Genomic DNA, 20,301 nt, shown 5'->3' with positions numbered 1-20,301 from the left:
TGTAATTGAAATCTATTGACACAAATAGAAAAAGTGCTATAAAAGAAACACTTAACCGTGTCTTTCGGATGTTTTCTTTCCACTAGTCTGAAAAAACACTTTATGAAACAACAAAAAGCCCAAAATCTCAAACTTGAGAGGTGCATGAAAAAGCAGTGTTCTGTTTAAGCTAAAAAAAATACATGGATGAATGCATTAAGGCAAGACACTGCAGGTGAATAGGGTAAAAAAAAAAAAAAAAAAACTACTAGTTATCACCTTACTTACCCAGTTAATTAATTACATTGATACTTGCAAGCATTTTTGTATTACAAGTTTTCTAAAATGTTAGGTTTAAATCTGCAAATGAGGCATTTTTTAATTAAATGTGCTTTAATTTGCCTACATTTCTAGGACAAAAATCTAAACACTGGATGAAATCAGTTTCAAAATTATTTTTTTTATAATTTTTTTTTTTTTTGCCATATTAGAGTCAAATGTTTTTACAGGGGGAATTCTTATCTCATTTAGTCACTCCATAATTCAGAAAAAAAAAAACTTAGAACAGACAGAAAACAGTGTATTTATTTATTTCTTTTTACCATTTTGGAGGGATAAGATGTTGTATAAAATCAAGCAAATTATATATGAACAAATCCCTCTGTAAAAAAACTTCAGGATATAGACAGGAATAAAAATGTGAAGTTTGGTGTGTGTAAGTGCTACTTAAGTGGAGATTTATGGCTCAGTGTAGAAGAAAAAAACTCATTTTGAGAAAACAGCCTTTAAAAATATGTTTTGTAATTGAAATCTATTGACACAAATAGATAAAGTTCTATAAAAGAAACACTTAACGATGTATTTTAGGTGTTTTCTCTCGGCTAGACAAAAAAAAATTGAAACAGTGTTTTTGCCAGCAGTGTCTCCTTTTAAGGACAGTCCAGTGTGGGAGGGGTTACACGCCATGGCCATTTCGCTGAGACCCCAGCTGACCAAATGGGAGGTGCTAACTCATAGGCTCCGCCCACCGCGCTATCTTTTAGTGCTCAGGACAGTCGAGTGGGAGGGGTTACCATCAGAGTCCTTCCACACCTCAACGGTTCAGCTGTGCGCACTGTGTGAAGAGCACTACACGGTAAGATGGATTTTCAGTCTGTGGTCACTTTTAACTGCATTTTTCTACCTTCTTGATATACAAAGGAGCAACAGCATCTGTGATTGCGCGGCTTTCGCTCAACTGTCAGTTTAAAGCTGTTGTTTTGACACAACAATGCTCAACCAGACAGTAGTTTCAGGCTGTTGGAAACCCACACGTGGAATTCATAACTGTTTCAAAGAAACGGACACTAAACAACTCAAAATCCTGAAGGATTGATTATAAGTTGCTTGTGGGATCAACATAGAACAAAAGCTGTATTTGTTATGAGTCCGAGTAGGTTATAGGCCTTTGAAGGATATAAAAACCTTATAAAAACTCCTACAAAATAACAAAAATTCCAAATAGTACATGTAGTTTTCTGATAAACATCACACAACATGCAATAGAATGTGAATTTGTGAGATGAAATTTTGTGAATTTCAGTTTATCCACCACAGTCTTGTTCTTATTCGATCCTACAAGGATCCTTGTGATCAAACTGTGATGCAATCATGTCACATTCTAACCTTGTTAGATATGCATCAGAACACACAGTAACAGTCACATTACTCTTGTTCAAATAAAATCATTAGAAATAAATCATTAACCACTCATCATATGTTGGATTGTTTTCTTCAGTTCTTGCCTTGCCTAGATTAAACTCTTATCCATTGTATTATATTTTATATCCATTATATCATTAAGCAGTGAGGCACAAGAAGCTGTGCTCTATTGTCAATATAGTATTGAATGTCAAAAAGATGTTAAGTATGAAGTGCAAATTGACAATACAGCACAGATTCGGGTGCATTATTGCTTTTATAAAATGGTTACTGTATAATAAATATTTAGATATTAAATGATTATTTTAAAAACGCTGCTTTTTTCGTTAAAATGTTATTTCATAATTATAATCGTGCAGTAATTGGGTTGCAGGTAATTGCAGCTGTGCTGATATTCAGAACAACAACAACACAATTGTATATGTTATATTGCTTTTATACAACAGTTCAGTGAACAAGAAATTAATAACAAATGGCTGAAACTGTAGACAAAATATTAACAGTTACCTTATACATTTTTGCTCTTACTAAAAATAATTCCAAACAAAGTCAAAGCAGAATCAACTACTAGGTGTGTCTAAGGAAAACACAACAGTGCTGCTTCATTCTTGAGTGAATTAGTGTTGAATGAATGAGTTAAGTGAATGAATCATTGACTCACTCATAAAGACACTGGGTGACTCTCAAACAGGAGGCTCCATCCTTGCAGGACTGCATATACAGTGGCATTCGAAGTTTGAGAACCCCTTGCAGAATCTGTGGAAATGTGAATATTTTTAACAAAATAAGAGATGTCATACAAAATGCACGTTACTTTTTATTTAGTACTGTCCTGAGTAAGATATTTTACATAAAATGTGTAAATATATGTAAATATGTTTACATATAAAGACCAAAAATAGCTGAAATTATTAAAATAACCCCCTTCAAAAGATTGTGAACCCTTGGTTCTTAATACTGTGGTTACCTGGAGAATTTTGCACTGTTCTTCAGAAAAATCCTCCAGGTCCTGTAGATTCTTCAGTTTTCCAGCATTTTTTTTTTTTTTGCATATTTGAACCCTTTCCAGCAGAGACTGTATGATTTTGAGATCCATCTTTTCACTCTGAGGACAACTGAGGGAGTCAAACACAACTATTAAAAAAGGTTAAAACATTCTCTGATGCTCCAAAAGGTCTTCATTCTTTTTCACCCCCTGGCTCTTAATGCGTTGTGTTTCTTTCTAGAGCATCAGTGATGTTTTTTTTTTTTTTTTTTTTTTACCTTTTTTAAAAGTTGTGTTTGAGTCCCTCAGTTGTTCTCAGTGTGAAAAGATGGATCTCAGAATCGTACAGTCACTGCTGGAAAGGGTTTAAATATGCAAAAGATACTGGAAAACTGAATAATCTGCAGGACATGGACAAACAAGAGACTCATAAACAACCATCACAAAAACAAAACAAAACAAACAACAAAAAAGCAGTGGTAGACCATCCAGGTAACCACCCTCAGTTTTAAGAACAAAGGGTTCCCAAACTTTTGAAGGGGATTATTTTAATAATTTCATCAATTTGTTTGTCTTGTGGACTATATGTAAACATCTTTTATGTAAAATATCTAACTCAGGACAGTACTAAAAAAAACATGCATTTTGTATGATATCTCTTATTTTGTTAAAATTATTCACATTGCACAGATTCTACAAGGGGTTTTCAAACTTTCTCATGCAACTGTATTGGCTGCCATGTCTTCAAGCTTGGTCAAAGAGCATCTCAATTTGAAAGATCTTTGAAAGTTTATTCAGTCTGTTTTGAAATATATAATTGGTGTATCCTTTCGTCACCCACAATGCTGTGCAAACAAATAAATAAATAAAAAAGCTGAAAATGAATTGTCATTTTAGCTTGTCTAATTTCATTCTTATGCAAGACAAATAATGATTTTGAAGAGAAGACATTATGTTTTCTTTTATTTAGTTGTAAATAAATTAATGTACTGCATTAGTAGAATGTCTGTTAATATTAACAGGTTCAATATAACGTATTCTTTAAATTATAATTTTAATAGTATTTTTATGCCTTAACCACAGGGGCAGAAACATTCAAGATGTAGCCATGCTCCATATGGAGTTTGTTTTGACATGTGACGTGTACATGAATTGTGCATTTAAAATGTGAGTTAAGCCAAGATATGTATACAGTTACATATTAATATTATTATTAATGTTACAAAAAGTCATGTTACAAAAAAAACATCCATTTTAGTTCCTGTTCTTACAAAACACAAATGTTTGAAGTGAAAATTAGATTTTTGTAATCAGTGTGGTGTTTATCAAACAACACTAAATACAAGAGTACAGAGGCAATATAGTCAGCTGATTATTCCTCTGTTATTCTGTTTGTGAGTACCACACTGCAAAAAAAATGCTTTTCTTTCTTAGATTGTTTGTCTTGTTTCCAGCCAAAATATCTGAAAATTCTTTAATCGAAGGATTTTCTAGACAAGTAAAAATTATTTTCTTGTTTTCTGAAACAAGAAGTCAAAGTTTAGTGAGTTTTGCTTGAAACAAGCAGAATAATCTGCCAATGTGGTAAGCAAAATATTATTGTTCCTCTTCAGTCGTTTCACTACGACGTTACATATGGGAACTCGCTTGAGAGTCCAATCATCTCTGAGCCTTATTCAAAAGGCCAATGAAAATTGGCGAGTGGCATTTGCATGCCAAGCCACTCCCCGTACGGCATGCAGCCAGTCATTCAGATTTTCGCTTCGGAGCCTCTCTGCTCGAGACTTGATGCAAGTTCTTGCGAGTTGTGCTCTCTCCCCGCTGGCATGCTGCCGGTCTAAAAGAGCAACATCTAAAAGAGTGTTTGGCAGCCGCCAGCGGGATCCTGCGGGCGGCCATTTTCACGGCCAAAACAATCCTTCTGTCTCCAGCGAGCAAGCCTTTTGAGTGCACAGTGGTGCCGCGGTTTCCTCCCTGGGCAGACCGGGACTAAAAGAGTTAATTTCTCATGGCTGTGAAGACATCTTCCCGGTATGTCTTTCCGGCCTTCACATGTCTGGGCCGAGAACATGCTGAGGCAGCGTTCACGAATGGTTCGAGCGCTCATTGCGAATGCATGACTATAATCACGCTGAAGTCCCGCCGCTCGTTCACGAGGCGGCTCCCCTCGTCGTCCCGCGGCAGGTCGTTGAGCTGCCAATGCTTTTCGGCCGCTGTGGCGAGACACAAGGGGGACATACAAGTCACCGTGCAGAACGTGCCGCCAGCTCCCAAATCCCTGCGACCTTCTGCACCTCAGCGTGATCCCGTCGAGCTGCCAGAGCAATACGCTTCCCTGCAAACCGGGCTTAGCGTCTCTTTTGGCGCTCCACAGGAGGAAGAGATGTCTGTCGCAGCATCAAAGGGAGAGTCTGAGAGTGAAGCTGACATCTCAGCTGCCCAGCGCCCCCCTGTGGTCGCTGTCCCATCTGAGGTTGACGTCTAACTCTTGACTATGCTCCTCCGGGCTGCCAGGGGGATCGGTTTGGAGGTGCCCTATGCAATCGAGCCTGTCCCTCCAGCCGAGATGAAGTCAGGGTTCTACAGTCCCTACTTCATTGTGCCCAAAAAGAGCGGTGGGTTAAGACCCATCCTGATTCTCAGAGTCTTGAATCGGTCCCTTCTCAGGCTGCCGTTCAAGATGGTCTCAACAAAGCCGTGTTAACATGCATTCGTCCCCAGGATTGGTTTGCAGCCATCGACCTGAAGGACGCGTACTTTCACATCTCGATTCTTCCTCGTCACAGACCCGTTCTACGGTTTGCTTTCGTGGGTCAAGCGTATCAGTACAAAGTGCTTCCATTTGGCCTGTCCCTCTCTCCCCGCGTCTTCAAGAAATGTCGCGGAAGCTGCCCTGTCCCCTCTTTGGCAGACGGGCTTTCGCATCCTCAACTGTCTCGACGACTGGCTTCTCATAGCTCACTCGCGAGGTCTGTTGTGCGAACAGAGGGACCTGGTGCTCCAGCACCTCAGCCATCTGGGCCTTCAGGTCAACTGAGAGAAGAGCAAACTCTCCCCTGCAGAGGATCTCTTTTCTCGGTGTGGAGCTGGACTCGGTGATGGGCATGAGATGGGCATGGCACCGTGGCATACTCCGGATTGACGTTTCCCCGCAGTGTCGCCGTCTATTCAGCCCGGGCTGGAGTGCCCCTAGGACAGGTGTCCAGGCATGTCGTGTTTTACACTGATGCCTCCACCACGGGTTGGGGTGCTGTGTGCAACGGGCAAGCAGCATCGGGCTCCTGGACAGGACCTCGACTGCAGTGGCATATCAATTGCCTCGAGTTGTTGGCTGTGCTTCTGGTCCTTCGTCGCTTCCAACCGACATTGCGCCAGAAACATGTGCTTGTTCGTACCGACAGCACTGCGACCGTAGCCTACATCAATCGCCAAGGCGGTCTTCGTTCCCGTCGCATGTCACAACTCGCTCCTCAGCGAAAACCTGAATGACTTGCTGCATGCCGCCATCTTATATACCCGTATGTACGGGGAGTGGATTGGCATGCAAATGCCACTCGGCAATTTTCATTGGCTTTTTGAATAAGGCTCAGAGATGATTGGACTCTCAAGCGAGTTCCCATATGTAACATATCCGTTCCCTCCTTCAGGAAACGAGGGTTACCTACGTAACCTAGACGTTTTCTGCTTGAAATAAGATTATTTTGCTTGTTCTAAGCAAAAACTCACTTAACTTTGACTTCTTTTTTTCTGAAAACAAGACAATATTTTTTACTTGTCTAAAAAAAATCTTCTTGATTTAAGAATTGTTTTAGATATTTTGGCTGGAAACAAGACAAATAATCTTAAGAATTTTTTTTTGTTTTTGCAGTGCATCAAGTCATACTTGTATTTACAAGTCAGCACATGTATTTACCAGACAATTTAAAACATATATATTTTTTTTTTTCAAATAAAATCACAGAATAGCCCCTTTCACACATGCAGTCTTCAATGCAAAATTGTGACTATATGTGAGAAGCTGTTTCGTTACCAGTAAAGTACTCTGTGTGACCGCTGAAAGAAGATAACCGGTATGAGCAACATTCTGATGCAGATGATACGTTTACTCTGTGCTGTTTATTCAAGTTAAAGAAATGTCTAAAGTTGTCTAATATGATGTCTCTGGGTCAAAAGCAGCTCCATAAATGTGAATGTTTGACACACAAATAAAAACCTCAACAAAAACACTGACCACTTGTACCTCTCTATGTTTACAAAAAAAACATCAGCAGGTGCAGCCATTTAGAGGTCAAGTTTACTGTTATACAAAAACCACAACAGTTGTAATGTTAAAGATTTATTTGGTTCTAAACTGTATTCCGTAGCTAGAAATTGCTATTTGCAAGTGTATTCTATTTAACATGTATGCTTTTCAATTAATCCTAATCCTAATAGGAAATTGTGAGAGCTCAGTATCAAGCGTTATGCATTTGATGTGCTGAGCATTTAATCTAGTGTTTTCTGTGTTTGTTTTCTCAAGGCCCCCGATGACCATCAGTGCAGCACTTTGAAAGCTGAGAACTCCATCAGTATGCCGTGTTTCTCATCATCTGTGAGGCTTGCGTCAAGCCTTCGCAGGTACGTCGGTGTGCAGCGCTTGCCAAACTCCTGTACATTGCTGCAGCAACACAGGTACAGCAGTACCACGGTAAATAAGACCACATCGTCCCACAGCTATGTGATTGTTGGGGCCGGATCTGCAGGCTGTGTGCTGGCCAACCGTCTGTCAGAGAATGCCTCCGATTCGGTGCTCCTCCTGGAGGCGGGACCCAAAGACAAGCAGTTGGGAAGCACCCGTCTGTCCTGGAAGATTCACATGCCGGCCGCTCTGACCTACAACCTCTGCGATGACAAGTACAACTGGTTTTACCACACGTTACCTCAGGCGCACATGGACGACAGGGTGATGTACTGGCCTCGTGGCCGTGTTTGGGGAGGCTCGTCGACGCTTAATGCCATGGTGTACATTCGGGGGCATGCTGAGGACTACAACCGCTGGCAGAGGGAGGGGGCCGAGGGCTGGGACTACGATCACTGTCTCCCATACTTCCGGAAAGCCCAGACGCATGAGCTGGGAGCGGACCGATACAGAGGGGGCGACGGCCCACTGCATGTGACGCGAGGAAAGACCAATCACCCTCTGCACCACACCTTCATCGAAGCAGGCCAGCAGGCTGGATACCCCTTCACGGATGATATGAACGGATTCCAGCAGGAGGGAGTGGGCTGGATGGATATGACCATCCACAAAGGTGAATGTTAGGATATTAAATTCGATTTTAGAGATTAATTTTAGAAATTAAATTAGAGTGAGATCACAATAAAATTCACGACGATAATGATGATGAGCTCTGGAAATTTTAACTTGATATGGTGCCTTTTTCAAAATGGCAAAATAAAAGTCCAGTTTAACTTGAAGAAATTATAACAGAAATGTATTACTATTGTATATTAAAATCTAGAAGTAAAAATAACAGTATAATTATTAAGGGAGTATCCTGCAACTAAGATTTTTTTTTCATATTTAATTTATACTTCTGTTATGCAGCATTATATTTGACAAAAATAAATTATATTTTCATTAAAAAGTTAAAGGGGAAAAATTAGGAAAAAGTTTTAGTAATTCTTTTTTATTCAAAACCATTTATCATCGATTGTATCAAAAGATAAAACGGAATAAAAATAATAAAATGGAATATAATTGTCAACAAACATGCTATGTTTACATTCAAACTTGTGGAAAGCATTTCCTTCCCCACTTATGGTAAATTAATGTGATAAATATTGATGCTGTATGATATGGAGAATAAAAATATATATATATACACACACACAGTTAAGCCCAAAATTATTCATACCCCTGGCAAATTCTGACCGGAAATGAGACAGGCTTCTCCCAAAAGATAACAAGACGATGTAAGATGCAATGATGTAAGAGGCATCATTGTGGAAAAAAATATTGCTCATCTTTTATTTACATTTAAACAAAAATTGGCATGTCCAAAAGTATTCATACCCTTCTCAATAATCAATAGAAAAACCTTTTTTTGGTTATTACAGTAAACAAACACTTCCTATAATTGCTTTTTGCATGTCTCCACTGGAATTTTTGCCCATTCATCTTTAGCGATGAGCTCCAACTCTTTCAGGTTGGAGGGTCTCCTTGCCATCAGCTTGGACTATTTGGAATGGTATAGAACTTTGGATTTTCCCATAGACTGTGACAGTTTGCAATGGGTATGAATAATTTTGGACATGCCACTTTTTGTTCAAATGTAATAAAAGCTGAGAAATATTTTATTCCACAATGATGCCACATCGTCTTATTATCTTTTGGGAGAAGTCTGTGTCATTTCAGGTCAAAAAAAATTGCTGGTTGAATAAAAGTAAGGTTAAGTCAGAATTTGCCAGGGGTATGAATAACTGTATATTGATTGTGTGTGTATATATATATACTGTATACAGTGCCTTGCGAAATTATTCATACCCCTTCATTTTTTTCACATTTTGTTTTGTTGCTGCCTTATGTTAAACTACTTTAAATTACTTGTTTTCCCACATCAATCTACACTCCCTACTCCATAATGGCAAAGCAAAAAATAGGTTTTTAACATTTGTGCAAATTTATAAAAAAAACAAAAAAAAAACTGTAAAGATCCCGTTGCAAAGTATTCATGTCTGGGACACTCTAAATTTAGCTCAGGAGCATTCATATTGCTTCTAGATGTTACTACACTTAGAGTGGAGTTAAATTGTGGCAAATTCATTTGAATGAGTATGATTTAGAAAGGCACACACCTCTCAGAAAAGGTCTAACAGCTGAAAATGCATATCAGAGCAAAAACCAAGATAACTGCCTGTAGAGCTCAGTGACAGACTTGCGTTAAGGCGATGATCTAGGGAAGAGTTCAGAAACAAATCTGCTGCATTGAAGGTTGACAGAAGCATTCTCCATAATGGAAGACGATTGGAACAACTAGGACTCTAGAAAATGTCTGGCAGCCCCCATCCAAGCTGACAGAGATGGAGAGGTGAAAAGCTGAGGCAAAGAATGGCAGATAATTGCCAAATGCAGATGTGCAAAGCTTGTCACATCAGACCCAAAAAGACTTGAGGCTGTAAAGGTGCTTCAACTATGTACTGAGTTAAGGGTATGAATACTTATGCATTGTCCTTATTTCAGTGTTTTATTTTTAATAAATTTGTAAAATTTGCAAATCTGGTTTTTGCTTTGTCATTATTATGGTGTATGGAGTGTAAACTGATGTGGGGAAAAACTAATTTAAAGCAGTTTAACATAATGCTGCAACAAAACAAAATGTGAAAAAAAAAATGAAGGGGTATGAATATTTTTGCAAGGCACTATATATAGTGCCAGATAATCTTTTTTCCATATCGTCCAGCTCTGCCTTGCATTGATTGCATTTTCCCAAAATTTCCCAAAATTAGCACATCTTGCCTCTTACACATGATCTGAGGAATCATTCATATTTGTAACCATTTAATACTTAATATAAGCACTGGTAATGCTGTAATTCTTTGATTGGATCTGAAAGGACCAAATTCAAAATCACATTTTCTCTTTTTTCTTCCACAGGTAAACGATGGAGCACAGCTAGTGCTTACCTCCGGCCTGCGCTGTCCAGACCCAATCTGAGGACAGAAGTCCGCTGCATGGTGACCCGTATCCTGTTTGATGGGACCCGCGCACGAGGAGTGGAGTACCAACAGGACGGACAGACTAAAAAGGTCAAAAAATAAACTCACTTACGTTAGTATCTATGTCAAATGAGCCTTTTCACACTGCACTTAACCCTTGGGTTATCAGTGTTTAATCCTAGTGTGTCAGTTTAACCCTTAAGCATCCTTCGGGACAAATTTGGGCAAAATCATTTTGTTTTGTCTTTTAATTATTTTCCTTAATCTGGGCGGTACAAGACTTGGCTGTTTTTCCTACATTTTCCACTTGAAGAAACAAAAAAAAAAAATCGACTTGATTCAACAAACTCAAGTGGTTGGAAAAAAAATTACTCTTTAATTTGTCCTCCCATAGGAAATGAATGGGGAAAACTACAGTTCAGAGCTTTTTTTTTTATTTGTCCAATAAAAATTAATAAATCCAAGACAATGCAGATCATATACACACATAAATCAAGAAGTAAGCCTGTACAACATTTTTAATGTGACTCTTACACTTACACTCACAGTCACACACAAACCCATATACAAAGTATTGAATGAGCCTATAACACAACAGGGTTTTTTTATTTATAATTTTGTCAAAACAGTCACTAGCACATACAAAAAAAAAAAAAAAAAAACATAAACATAAACTAAACACACACACACTTCAAAGTCAGATCAAATTTCTATTCCAAATTTGTTAATGCTTGTTAGGTTTATTGCTTATTCTGACCAGTTTAGCACCATTTGGTTCTATTTTACTTTTTAAGTTACTGAAAGTTGATTTAATCACTCACATAAAGCAGAATGTGCATGAGCAAAGTTTTTAGGGTTAGAAATAAACTTGCCTTGCTTTTTGGCCTTAAATGTTTTTTTACAAAACTTTACAAACTGGATGGTGCAGTCAGGAATGTGTAACCTGCCTTTAACAGTTTTAAGTTGGTAAGGCCCCTAAAGGGATAGTTCACCCAAAAATTTTCTCTTAGTTTACTCACCCTGAGGCCATCTAAGACAGGTTACTTTTTAACTTTTTTTTCCCCTTAAGTAGAACAATAAAGAAACTTAGTGAGTCAGTAACTGAAACTGTGGTCCTTTGTGATCCATAAAATGCAAATCCATGGCTAGAATCAAAAAAATGATCTTTAATCACATTATTATCCTTGATCCAGAACCTCAGGCAAATGGTCTGGTTTGTGAACAAATCATTCTTTTAAAATGTTTCTTTTTTAGTGATTCATTGGGTGCTTTACCAACAGAATTGTGCATGATTCCATAAACACACTGCTGAATCAGATATTGAAAATATTTTGTTGAAATGAACTGTTTAAAATAACCAGTTCAAGGAAATGTATCAGACTTGCCTGTTTGTCTGAGGCTGTGGATTATGGGTAATAATGTTAAAAATAATGTAAATTTTTTGCACAGACTGATTGTTTTGCTTCTTAAGACCTCAGTGTATCATCAAGAGCCATGGTATTAATTTTGTCTCGCCTGAATATGCTTATTTTATTTTTAAAGAGCCTATTGCCTGACATTTTATGAACCACCAGGGACCTCAGGTTTAGCAAAAGATCTTCTTTACTGTTGTACTGGGGAAAAAAGTCACTTGAATATTGGATGGCCCAAAGGTGAGTAAATGAACAACACATTTTATTTTATTTTATTGCTGTTAAAGTAAAACTTATTCTTAGCCCACTAACTCAGTGTCCCAATCACTGGTGAGTGAAATCTAACATTAGTTGTGAAATTTAGATGCATATGTGAGTGATTGATGCATTGTAGAAAGTTTTGCTTTGTAGATGCAAAAAACTGCTGCCACGGTTACCTTTAAACCTGATTAAATGTTCCAAACAGGTGGGGGTTTTTTTTGTACCCAAGACTATCCTTGACGTAACAGACAGTGCTTTAGCATCAAGGCACCTTTAAAGAAAGGTTTCAGACCAGCAAAATGACAATATGGCATCATGTCTGATTAGACATGAGAAAATGCTTTGGCTATTTTTATTCTTTTAACCATTTACAAAGCAATAGCATAGAAAACCAATCAGAGGAACCTCAATAGACAGGATGTTACACCGGATGAGAACGTGATTTACTGCAGCGTTTTCTGTTCATCTGAACATAATTCATTAAATGAGATGAGCTCCTTTGAACATCTAAGGCCTTTGGCAGCATCATGTGACTTTGAGAAAAGTTCAGGCAGGATGTGCAGTCTGTGTGATTAAGCTACATAATATGTCACAGTTGCAAAAATGGGACTTTCTTTTCCACCAGACTCTCACCACAGTTCTGATGTCCGTAACAGTTTGCTGATAAGTGATGATAAACATGGTTGCACAAATGGCTGCGGTCATGCTCGACAACTTGTCTTATCTCCATCAGTCTTTCGCTCTCACTCATTTCCTTTGATTTGTTGACATGTGAATGTCTCTCATGTTAACTTCAGGTGTTTGCTGATAAGGAGGTCATTCTCAGCGGTGGAGCTATAAACTCTCCACAGCTCCTCCTGCTGTCTGGAGTGGGAAACGCAGATGAACTTCGCAAACATGATATTCCTGTCATACAGCATCTCCCAGGTGACCCCATTTCCTTTTTTATGCTTAACACAGCATGCAAGTAAATACTGGCTTTAGTGAGGAAGTAAAATGGGCTATTCTGGCAAACTGGCTTGAAACTGGTCAGCATGAAACATGAAGTTGTGACGGATTTTAGTAATGTATTATGGCGTCTCTTGTGGAAAAGAAGTACACGTTATCATACGTTCTCTAACAATGCTATTTTTTTTATTTATTAGTTATTTACAGAATACTTATGAAAATAACTGGAGATAGACTGATATTGATGTTTTGTTTTGTAGCAGATACTGTGTCTAATCACCGATATGCAGAAGCAGTTTAACAAAAAAACTAAAGTAAAACTTTAAAGAAATGTTTCACCTTCACATCACAATAAAATAAATGTTCTATTTAATTGTAATTGTAAGGTTAGGTGTTTTTATGCTTTTTTTTTTTGTGCTTTTTTATGTATTTTATTAAGTAGTTTACTCAAATTTTCCAAAAAATGAAATTAGTCTATTTAAAAAATGGACTGTAAGCAGAAAATTTTAAACCCGTTTATTGCGTAATGTGTAGTTTACCCCATTGTTAAAACCACACGCAGCGACTTAAAGTACATTAAAGCCAAAAGTACATTTAAAATAGCATAGATGATAAACTTAAATTTACTTCAATGCCATTTTTTTTTACTTGTTTATCATGTATTTAAATTTATTTGTAATAACAAATTTGCAATAATGAAGTTGCATACTGGAATGGAGGCAGATCTAAATGAGATTGTCTGAACCTCACATACATCAAAGATAGCAGGTGATTCATATTACAGGAAGTGCAGATTTTGACATTTTGATAAAAGATTGTGGCCAAAATAAGTAGAGTGTAACATGCAATATGAAAACAAGTTGGGTCAGTTTTTCATTTTAGGCAGACTTTAAGAATGCGAACATGGTGCATGTTTAAATCCTAATATAAGAATGATATCTGACCCCCGCTGGACTTAATAAATGCCATGTTTTCATGTTCAGTTGTACTGAATGGATGCTTTAGTCCAAAGCACCTTCACCCAATGCATGCCAATAGCATGTGTTCTCTGGGAATTGTTGAAATACATTTCTGCCATTTAAGCTGCCAAAACAAAATTTTGCTAAGCAAAATCAAAATGTTTTGACCGCTGCAGTTTTAGCCATAGATTGGTCGTACAATTAAATGATCACCCATGTTTTGCATCATGTACCACTTTCTATGCAATGGTTGCAGTTCACTAGAGCTCCTGTTCCACTTCAATGCAAAAATATAAGTTATAAATGAAGACTTCTTCAATGGCTTGTTTTTTCCCTCCTCTTGTGATATGGCATGGGGGGCCAAATCAAAGGTCGTCATGGGCAAACTTTGGCCTGCGAGCTCTGGTTTGAAAATCTAAATAAAATATTCCAGTGACAAGCAAATCATTTATCATAGTTTGCACACTTGCAACAGCATAAAACTAACATAGCAAAGCTCAGGGGCCATTTTTAGAAATTGCTTGGTGATATTTCTGGGCCAGTGAATATAATGAAATGGCAAAACTCAGCAGTATACTTATTTGATCACTTCACAGTCATTACTTTTTTACAGTCAAACACATTTTTTTTTTCCCAGAACAATTTAGTCAGTGATATATTTTGAAGTCTTCAAAAACAAATGCACATTTGTACTGCAGACATTATTCTGAGGAGATTTCAACATCAAACATTATTTTCTTCACCTTGGGTATTCTAGAATTCCCTGCAAAGTTTAACAGTATTTTATTTGAAAATGCCATTTTCAATCATAGGTAAATTATATTATTACAGTATGTTTTAAAATATCACAATGTTTACAAACAAGTGTGGACAGACTAATTGGAACACCAAAGTTAGCCCAAGTCTATACAGTCTACAGAGTTCAAAAAGGCACACAACAATAAACAGAAATGTTTTCATGTGTTGATGTGGATGCTAAAATAGTTATTGTACACAAAATACATGATAAGAGTGACAGATTGGTTTGCATTTTTACTTAAAGGGGTCTTATGCTCTTAAGTCTTTTTGTTTTGGGGTGCACTAGAACATGCTCTCATGCTTGGTGGTTTGAAAAAACTTTTTTTTGCATAAATTACATTATTACAATAGCTTTCTGGCACAAATGGCTCGATTTAGTTCCAGGTTTGATGAAGATCCGCCTTCCAAAAAACGACATTTGTTAGCAGTCCCACTGGGTTTTGATTGGCCAACAGCTCAGACGGTGTTTCAGTCCTGCCACATCCCCTTCACAAAGCAGCAAGTTCCGTGTACAACTGCGCAAACTAGATTAATATGATTCTTATGTTTTAAATATGGATATTATTCTTACAAAAACGCATCGGATCACTAAAGGAGGCTAATACTGACCCCTCCGGAGCCATGTGAGGCACTTTTTGTTATGAATTGACTTGTTTGGGAGTTCCAGGGTTATTTTCACTATAACTCTGATTGCATTTGTCTGAAGAAAGAAGTCATATACACCTAGGATGCATGGAGGGTGAGTAAATAATATGCTACAGTAGTGTTGGGCCTTTCGTCAGCCTGCGAGATTGCCGATACATGATATTATCATTATTTTGCTAATGTATTTCATTATTTACATGCCCGCAACCAGCTCCAGCTAAAGTTAGGTGAATCTCCCACCTCGTTCCTCTCCACCCAACTTTTCTTATTTCCGTAGGCTGGATTTATTTGAATGATATTCTAGTGGACCGCTTTGTGACATAATAGCATCCGGAAAACAAATGCTGTAGTCCAAAGTAGCTGTTCGTTGTAGTTCTTGAAAGGGATAAAAACGAAAAATCTCCCTTTGGATTGGACTTTGAGATTTGTAACTTTGAAGATGTTTTTTATGCCCAAATATACACACCACACACTGGCTAACATTTAAAAAGTGAAAAGCATAATAGGACCCCTTTAAATATGAAACTTGTATTGCATTTTTTTTGTACTTAAACTGAATCTTTTGTATTAGTATTATTACTTTTGTTATGTATTTGTTTTTCACTAAAATTGGATTAAGCCAGGTGGAAATCATAAAGATTCATGCTGTGTTCTGAAACCTGTTTTTATTGGTATATCTTGTTCTCCCAACAGATGCATTTTGTTTTGACTTTTTGAAATGACTATTTGATTATTTGAAATGAGCAGTGGTCTGAGATAGGGGACGACTGGGAAGTGGTAGAAATAATGTTTCAAATGTCAGTGAATTTGCAATTAAGCTGATTTTAAAAAAATATTGTCGTGTGTGTGTGTGTGTGTGGGTTTACAGGTGTGGGCTGTAATCTGCAGGATCATCTGGAGATGTATGTGCAGCATCGCTGTACTCAACCCATCACACTCTACAACGCCCAGAAGCCCATCCAAATGGTAAAGATCGGCCTGGAATGGCTTCTCAGATTCACAGGTAATGATTCTGAACATTCGGTAAGAGCTCTGGTTATTTGTGTGCATCTCACAAAGCCTGTAAAGAACATAAAGCATATCCAGACATGAACACACTTGTGTTTTGCTGTAGGTTACGGTGCAACGGCTCATCTGGAGAGTGGCGGGTTCATTCGTAGTCGTCCTGGAGTTGCTCATCCTGATATTCAGTTCCATTTCCTGCCCTCTCAGGTCATCGATCACGGCCGTGTTAAATCCAAGATCGAGGCCTTCCAGGTCTGAATAGTTTAAATGATGTTTTATTAACAAGGTTCGGGAGGAGCACGATCAGATAATCAATCCATTCGGCACAGGTGCAACTTGTTTAACCAATCGTTGAATTAGCGCATCATCTATATATTGCCAGCCGTCTTACCTCCATCCAGCGACAGTTTCTTGGCATCCCTCCTCCACCCCTACTCCCCACTTCTAATCTGTTTCTATCCTAAACTAGCAGGGGGAGTTCTCTGGGTCCGGCCTGTATTCCGGGCCCGGAACCCTTCCCCAGGACAGCACGCCAAAATATGCTTATTACTCGCTCAAGCAGATTAGATGTAAGGGCGAACTCGTGAAAGACTACATAATTCTGTCTGTTGCTAATCAAAAACTATCTGTGTTCTCTGTTGTCACATCTAAAAAATCACATGAAGTAGAGGGGTGTTCACACAAGTCAATAAATGACTGTTTTAAATGTAGTAGGTGTAACCTTACTTTCACATTCTGCAGTGAAATGTGCTTGTACTGTACATAAACGGCAGCAGTGCATTGTGAATCATTTCATAAACGAGATGTATAGTGAATCACACTGGCAGAGAATGCTGGTAATTTGATACAAAATTCTTAGAACTACATGTCCTCATGATGTTTTTTTTTTACTTGATAAACATTCCTATAATGTTTTTCTTAAAATATGAAATTTTGGGGGGGTAAAAATAAAGTTAGTAGAACTTATAATAAATGTTTTAGAAACCCTTAAAGGAGTAATTCACTTCCAGAACAAAAATGTACAGATAATGTACTCATCCCCTTGTCATCCAAGATGTTCATGCCTTTCTTTCTTCAGTCGTAAAGAAATTTTTTTTTTTTTTTGAGGAAAATATTTCAGGATTTTTTTCTCCATATAGCGGACTTCTATGGTGCCCCAAGTATGAACTTCCAAAATGCAGTTTAAATGCAGCTTTAAATGTGGTCCAGCTGAGGAAGAAAGTCTAATCTAGCAAAGCGATCGGTTAATAATTTTTTTATTACAGTTTATATACTTTTAAACCCCAAAAGCTTGCTTGGTTGCTAGGCTGCCTGAACTTGTTTTTCCGGTTTAAGACAGTTAGGGTATGTTGAGAAAACTTATTTTCTCCCTCAACTTCAAAATTGCCTACATCACTCTTTTACCTTTTTTGTTAAGGGTATTTAGTCTTCTTTGCATGGTCACTGGGTCGGTACTTCTGCAGCGATGTAGGATGATTTTAAAATGATTTTTGAAGTTGAGGGAGAAAATAAGATGGGAGTTTTTCTACCTACCCTAGCTGTTTTGAATCAGCGGTGCACAGACTACTCATGCACGTCGGAGAGAGAGAAAAGATGAGCTTTTGAGGTTAAAAAGTATATAAACTAAAAAAAATAGACGATCGCTTCGTTAGATAAGACCATTTTTCCTCAGCTGGCATTTGAGATCATTTGAAGCTGCATTTAAACTGCATTTGGGAAGTTCAACTTCAGGGCACCATAGAAGTCCACTATTTGGAGAAAAACAGTCAAACCTTTTTTCCATAAAAAAACAATTTCTTTACGACTGAAGAAAGAAAGACATGAACACCTCGGATGACAAGGTGTGAGTACATTATCTGTAATTTTTTGCTCTGGAAGTGAACTTCTTTAAATAATGTTCTAAGTTCATCAACAAAACTAGACATGTTCTTAGAACATTAGAAATATATATTTTAGGTGAAAATGTTAACAGAATGTTGTAATCTTAAAATTATGTTTTAAGAAAATTCAAATGTCCAGTTTTTTTTTTTTTTTGTCATGATTACAACAATAAAATTAATAATTATATTTTGGGTGAAAAGGTTCAAGGAACAGTTTATTGATCTTTTAATAATGTTCAAGTAATGACAAGAAAATTGGACATTTTAACGTTCTTAGAATATTAAAAATAAACATTTAAAGAACATATTTTGGGTGAAATGTTAGTAGAACACTGTAAGAAACATTTTAAAACAATGTTCCCATTATGATTTTACAACCTAAATTTGTTATCTGGAAATAAGGTTTGACTTTCCAAAATTGCATGACTGACAGTCTTTTGTAAAAATCGGTTTCCGCCCGCTTTGTCTTTGTTAATGACTGTTTGTGTGATCCCCCTTTTATTTTACCTGCAGCCGAGGAAGATGATGTTGACTTTCATCAGTGTAATGATACAGTTGTAGTATTTGCCCTAATGGCTCATTTGTTTATGCTCACTTGTTTCATGTATTATGAATTCTCTGTGATGTGTGTAGGTTCATGTTGGACCCATGAGGAGCACGAGTGTTGGGTGGCTCAAACTGAAGAGTAAAGACCCGTTTGCTCACCCTATCATTGAACCAAACTACCTCTCCACCGGTATGTTTACTCTGATCTGACACATTTAAAGCAGCTCAGGCCTCGGGTACGAGAGTGCAATGTTGTGCTGTAAAATGTAAGCTGTGTCCTGCATGTCTAATTAATTTTCTACCCCAAAATTACAAGACCACAGTAAAAATAATATACAGTGAGGGAAAAAATTGTTTGATCCCCTGCTGATTTTGTACATTTGCCCGCTGACAAAGTGATAAAGTCTATCATTTTAATGGTAGGTTTATTTGAACAGTGAGAGACAGAATAACAACAAAAAAACTAGAAAAATGCATTTCAAAAATGTTTAAATTGATTTGCGTTTTAATGAGTGAAATTTAGATTTTTGATATTTGACCCCTTCATTTATTTATATAGCGCTTTTAACAATACAGATTGTGTCAAGGCAACTGCACAGTATTTAAACAGCACAATAGTGTGTAAGTAACGCATTATTGTAAATAATCAATTTTCAGTTAAAGGCAGTTCATCAATGAATTCAGTGATGTCATCGTCAGTTCAGTTCAAATAGTATAGGATATTGCTGGAAAGTGTCCCCAACTAAGCAAGCCAGAGGCGACAGCGGCAAGGAAACAAAACTCCAGAAACGGAGAAATGGAGAAAAAAACCTTGGGAGAAACCAGGCTCAGTCGGGGGACCAGTTCTCCTCTGGCCAGACCAAACCAGCAGTTTGTAGCAATGTCCGATTGTAGTGAACTCATCAGGTTCCTGTGGTGTAGCACCGATGGCCGTCTAGGTTGGCGAGGTCTTTAGTGATGATCTAAGCTGGGTACAGACTGGATCCGGGGGACTGATATGTGGCTCATTTTCAATGGTTCTCACCCAAGATTTGACAGTACATGACCCGTCCATCGTCCCTTTGATGCAGTGCAGTTGTCCTGTCCCCTTAGCAGAAAAACACCCCCAAAGGATAATGTTTCCAGCTCCATGTTTGACGGTGGGGGTGGTGTTCTTGGATTCATTGGCAGTAGGGATGTAAAGGTATTGTAAATACCGTCGTACCGCAATAGCAATTTTTTTTCGATACTACCGTGGCCGCATGACTCGATAAAACGATAGGTCTTCTGAGAAAAGTTTGCTCAGGCGAATGGAGCGAACGGGAGGTAGCGGGAACTACAATTCCCATCAGCCCAGGTGTGGCCATCATCCTTTGCGGTCTGTTGTCGCTACAGAGTATGTGAGCGGAGTGGAGCGGTGTGATTCTGAATGGAGGGAGGAGCGGATGTTTGAAAAGTCGGAGCGTCGTGGTTTTAACTCGCTCCACCACCGCTCCATCATGAGA

At 37.9% G+C, this 20,301-nt stretch overlaps 1 protein-coding gene across 1 annotated transcript; it reads left to right on the top strand.

The window, feature by feature from the left end:
• Window positions 1–1,014: 1,014 nt before the first annotated feature.
• On the top strand, window positions 1,015–19,027 carry chdh (choline dehydrogenase). Its single transcript, XM_073819810.1, has 7 exons — window positions 1,015–1,114; window positions 7,185–7,956; window positions 10,302–10,453; window positions 12,834–12,963; window positions 16,255–16,389; window positions 16,501–16,643; window positions 18,905–19,027. Exons 2-7 carry the CDS (start codon window positions 7,236–7,238, stop codon window positions 19,025–19,027), a joined length of 1,404 nt encoding a protein of 467 aa, XP_073675911.1. The 5' UTR covers window positions 1,015–1,114; window positions 7,185–7,235.
• Window positions 19,028–20,301: the final 1,274 nt, after the last annotated feature.

This window comes from Garra rufa, chromosome 15, assembly GCF_049309525.1.
Source record: "Garra rufa chromosome 15, GarRuf1.0, whole genome shotgun sequence".
Taxonomy (NCBI): domain Eukaryota; kingdom Metazoa; phylum Chordata; class Actinopteri; order Cypriniformes; family Cyprinidae; genus Garra; species Garra rufa.
This window is presented reverse-complemented; position numbering and strand designations above follow the sequence as displayed.

Coding starts and splice junctions, on each gene's coding strand:
- chdh (XM_073819810.1), top strand. CDS start 7,236: ATGCCGTGTTTCTCATCATCTGTGAGGCTTGCGTCAAGCCTTCGCAGG. Junction 10,454..12,833: donor AGGACGGACAGACTAAAAAG/GTCAAAAAATAA, acceptor TGTTAACTTCAG/GTGTTTGCTGATAAGGAGGT. Junction 12,964..16,254: donor TGTCATACAGCATCTCCCAG/GTGACCCCATTT, acceptor GTGGGTTTACAG/GTGTGGGCTGTAATCTGCAG.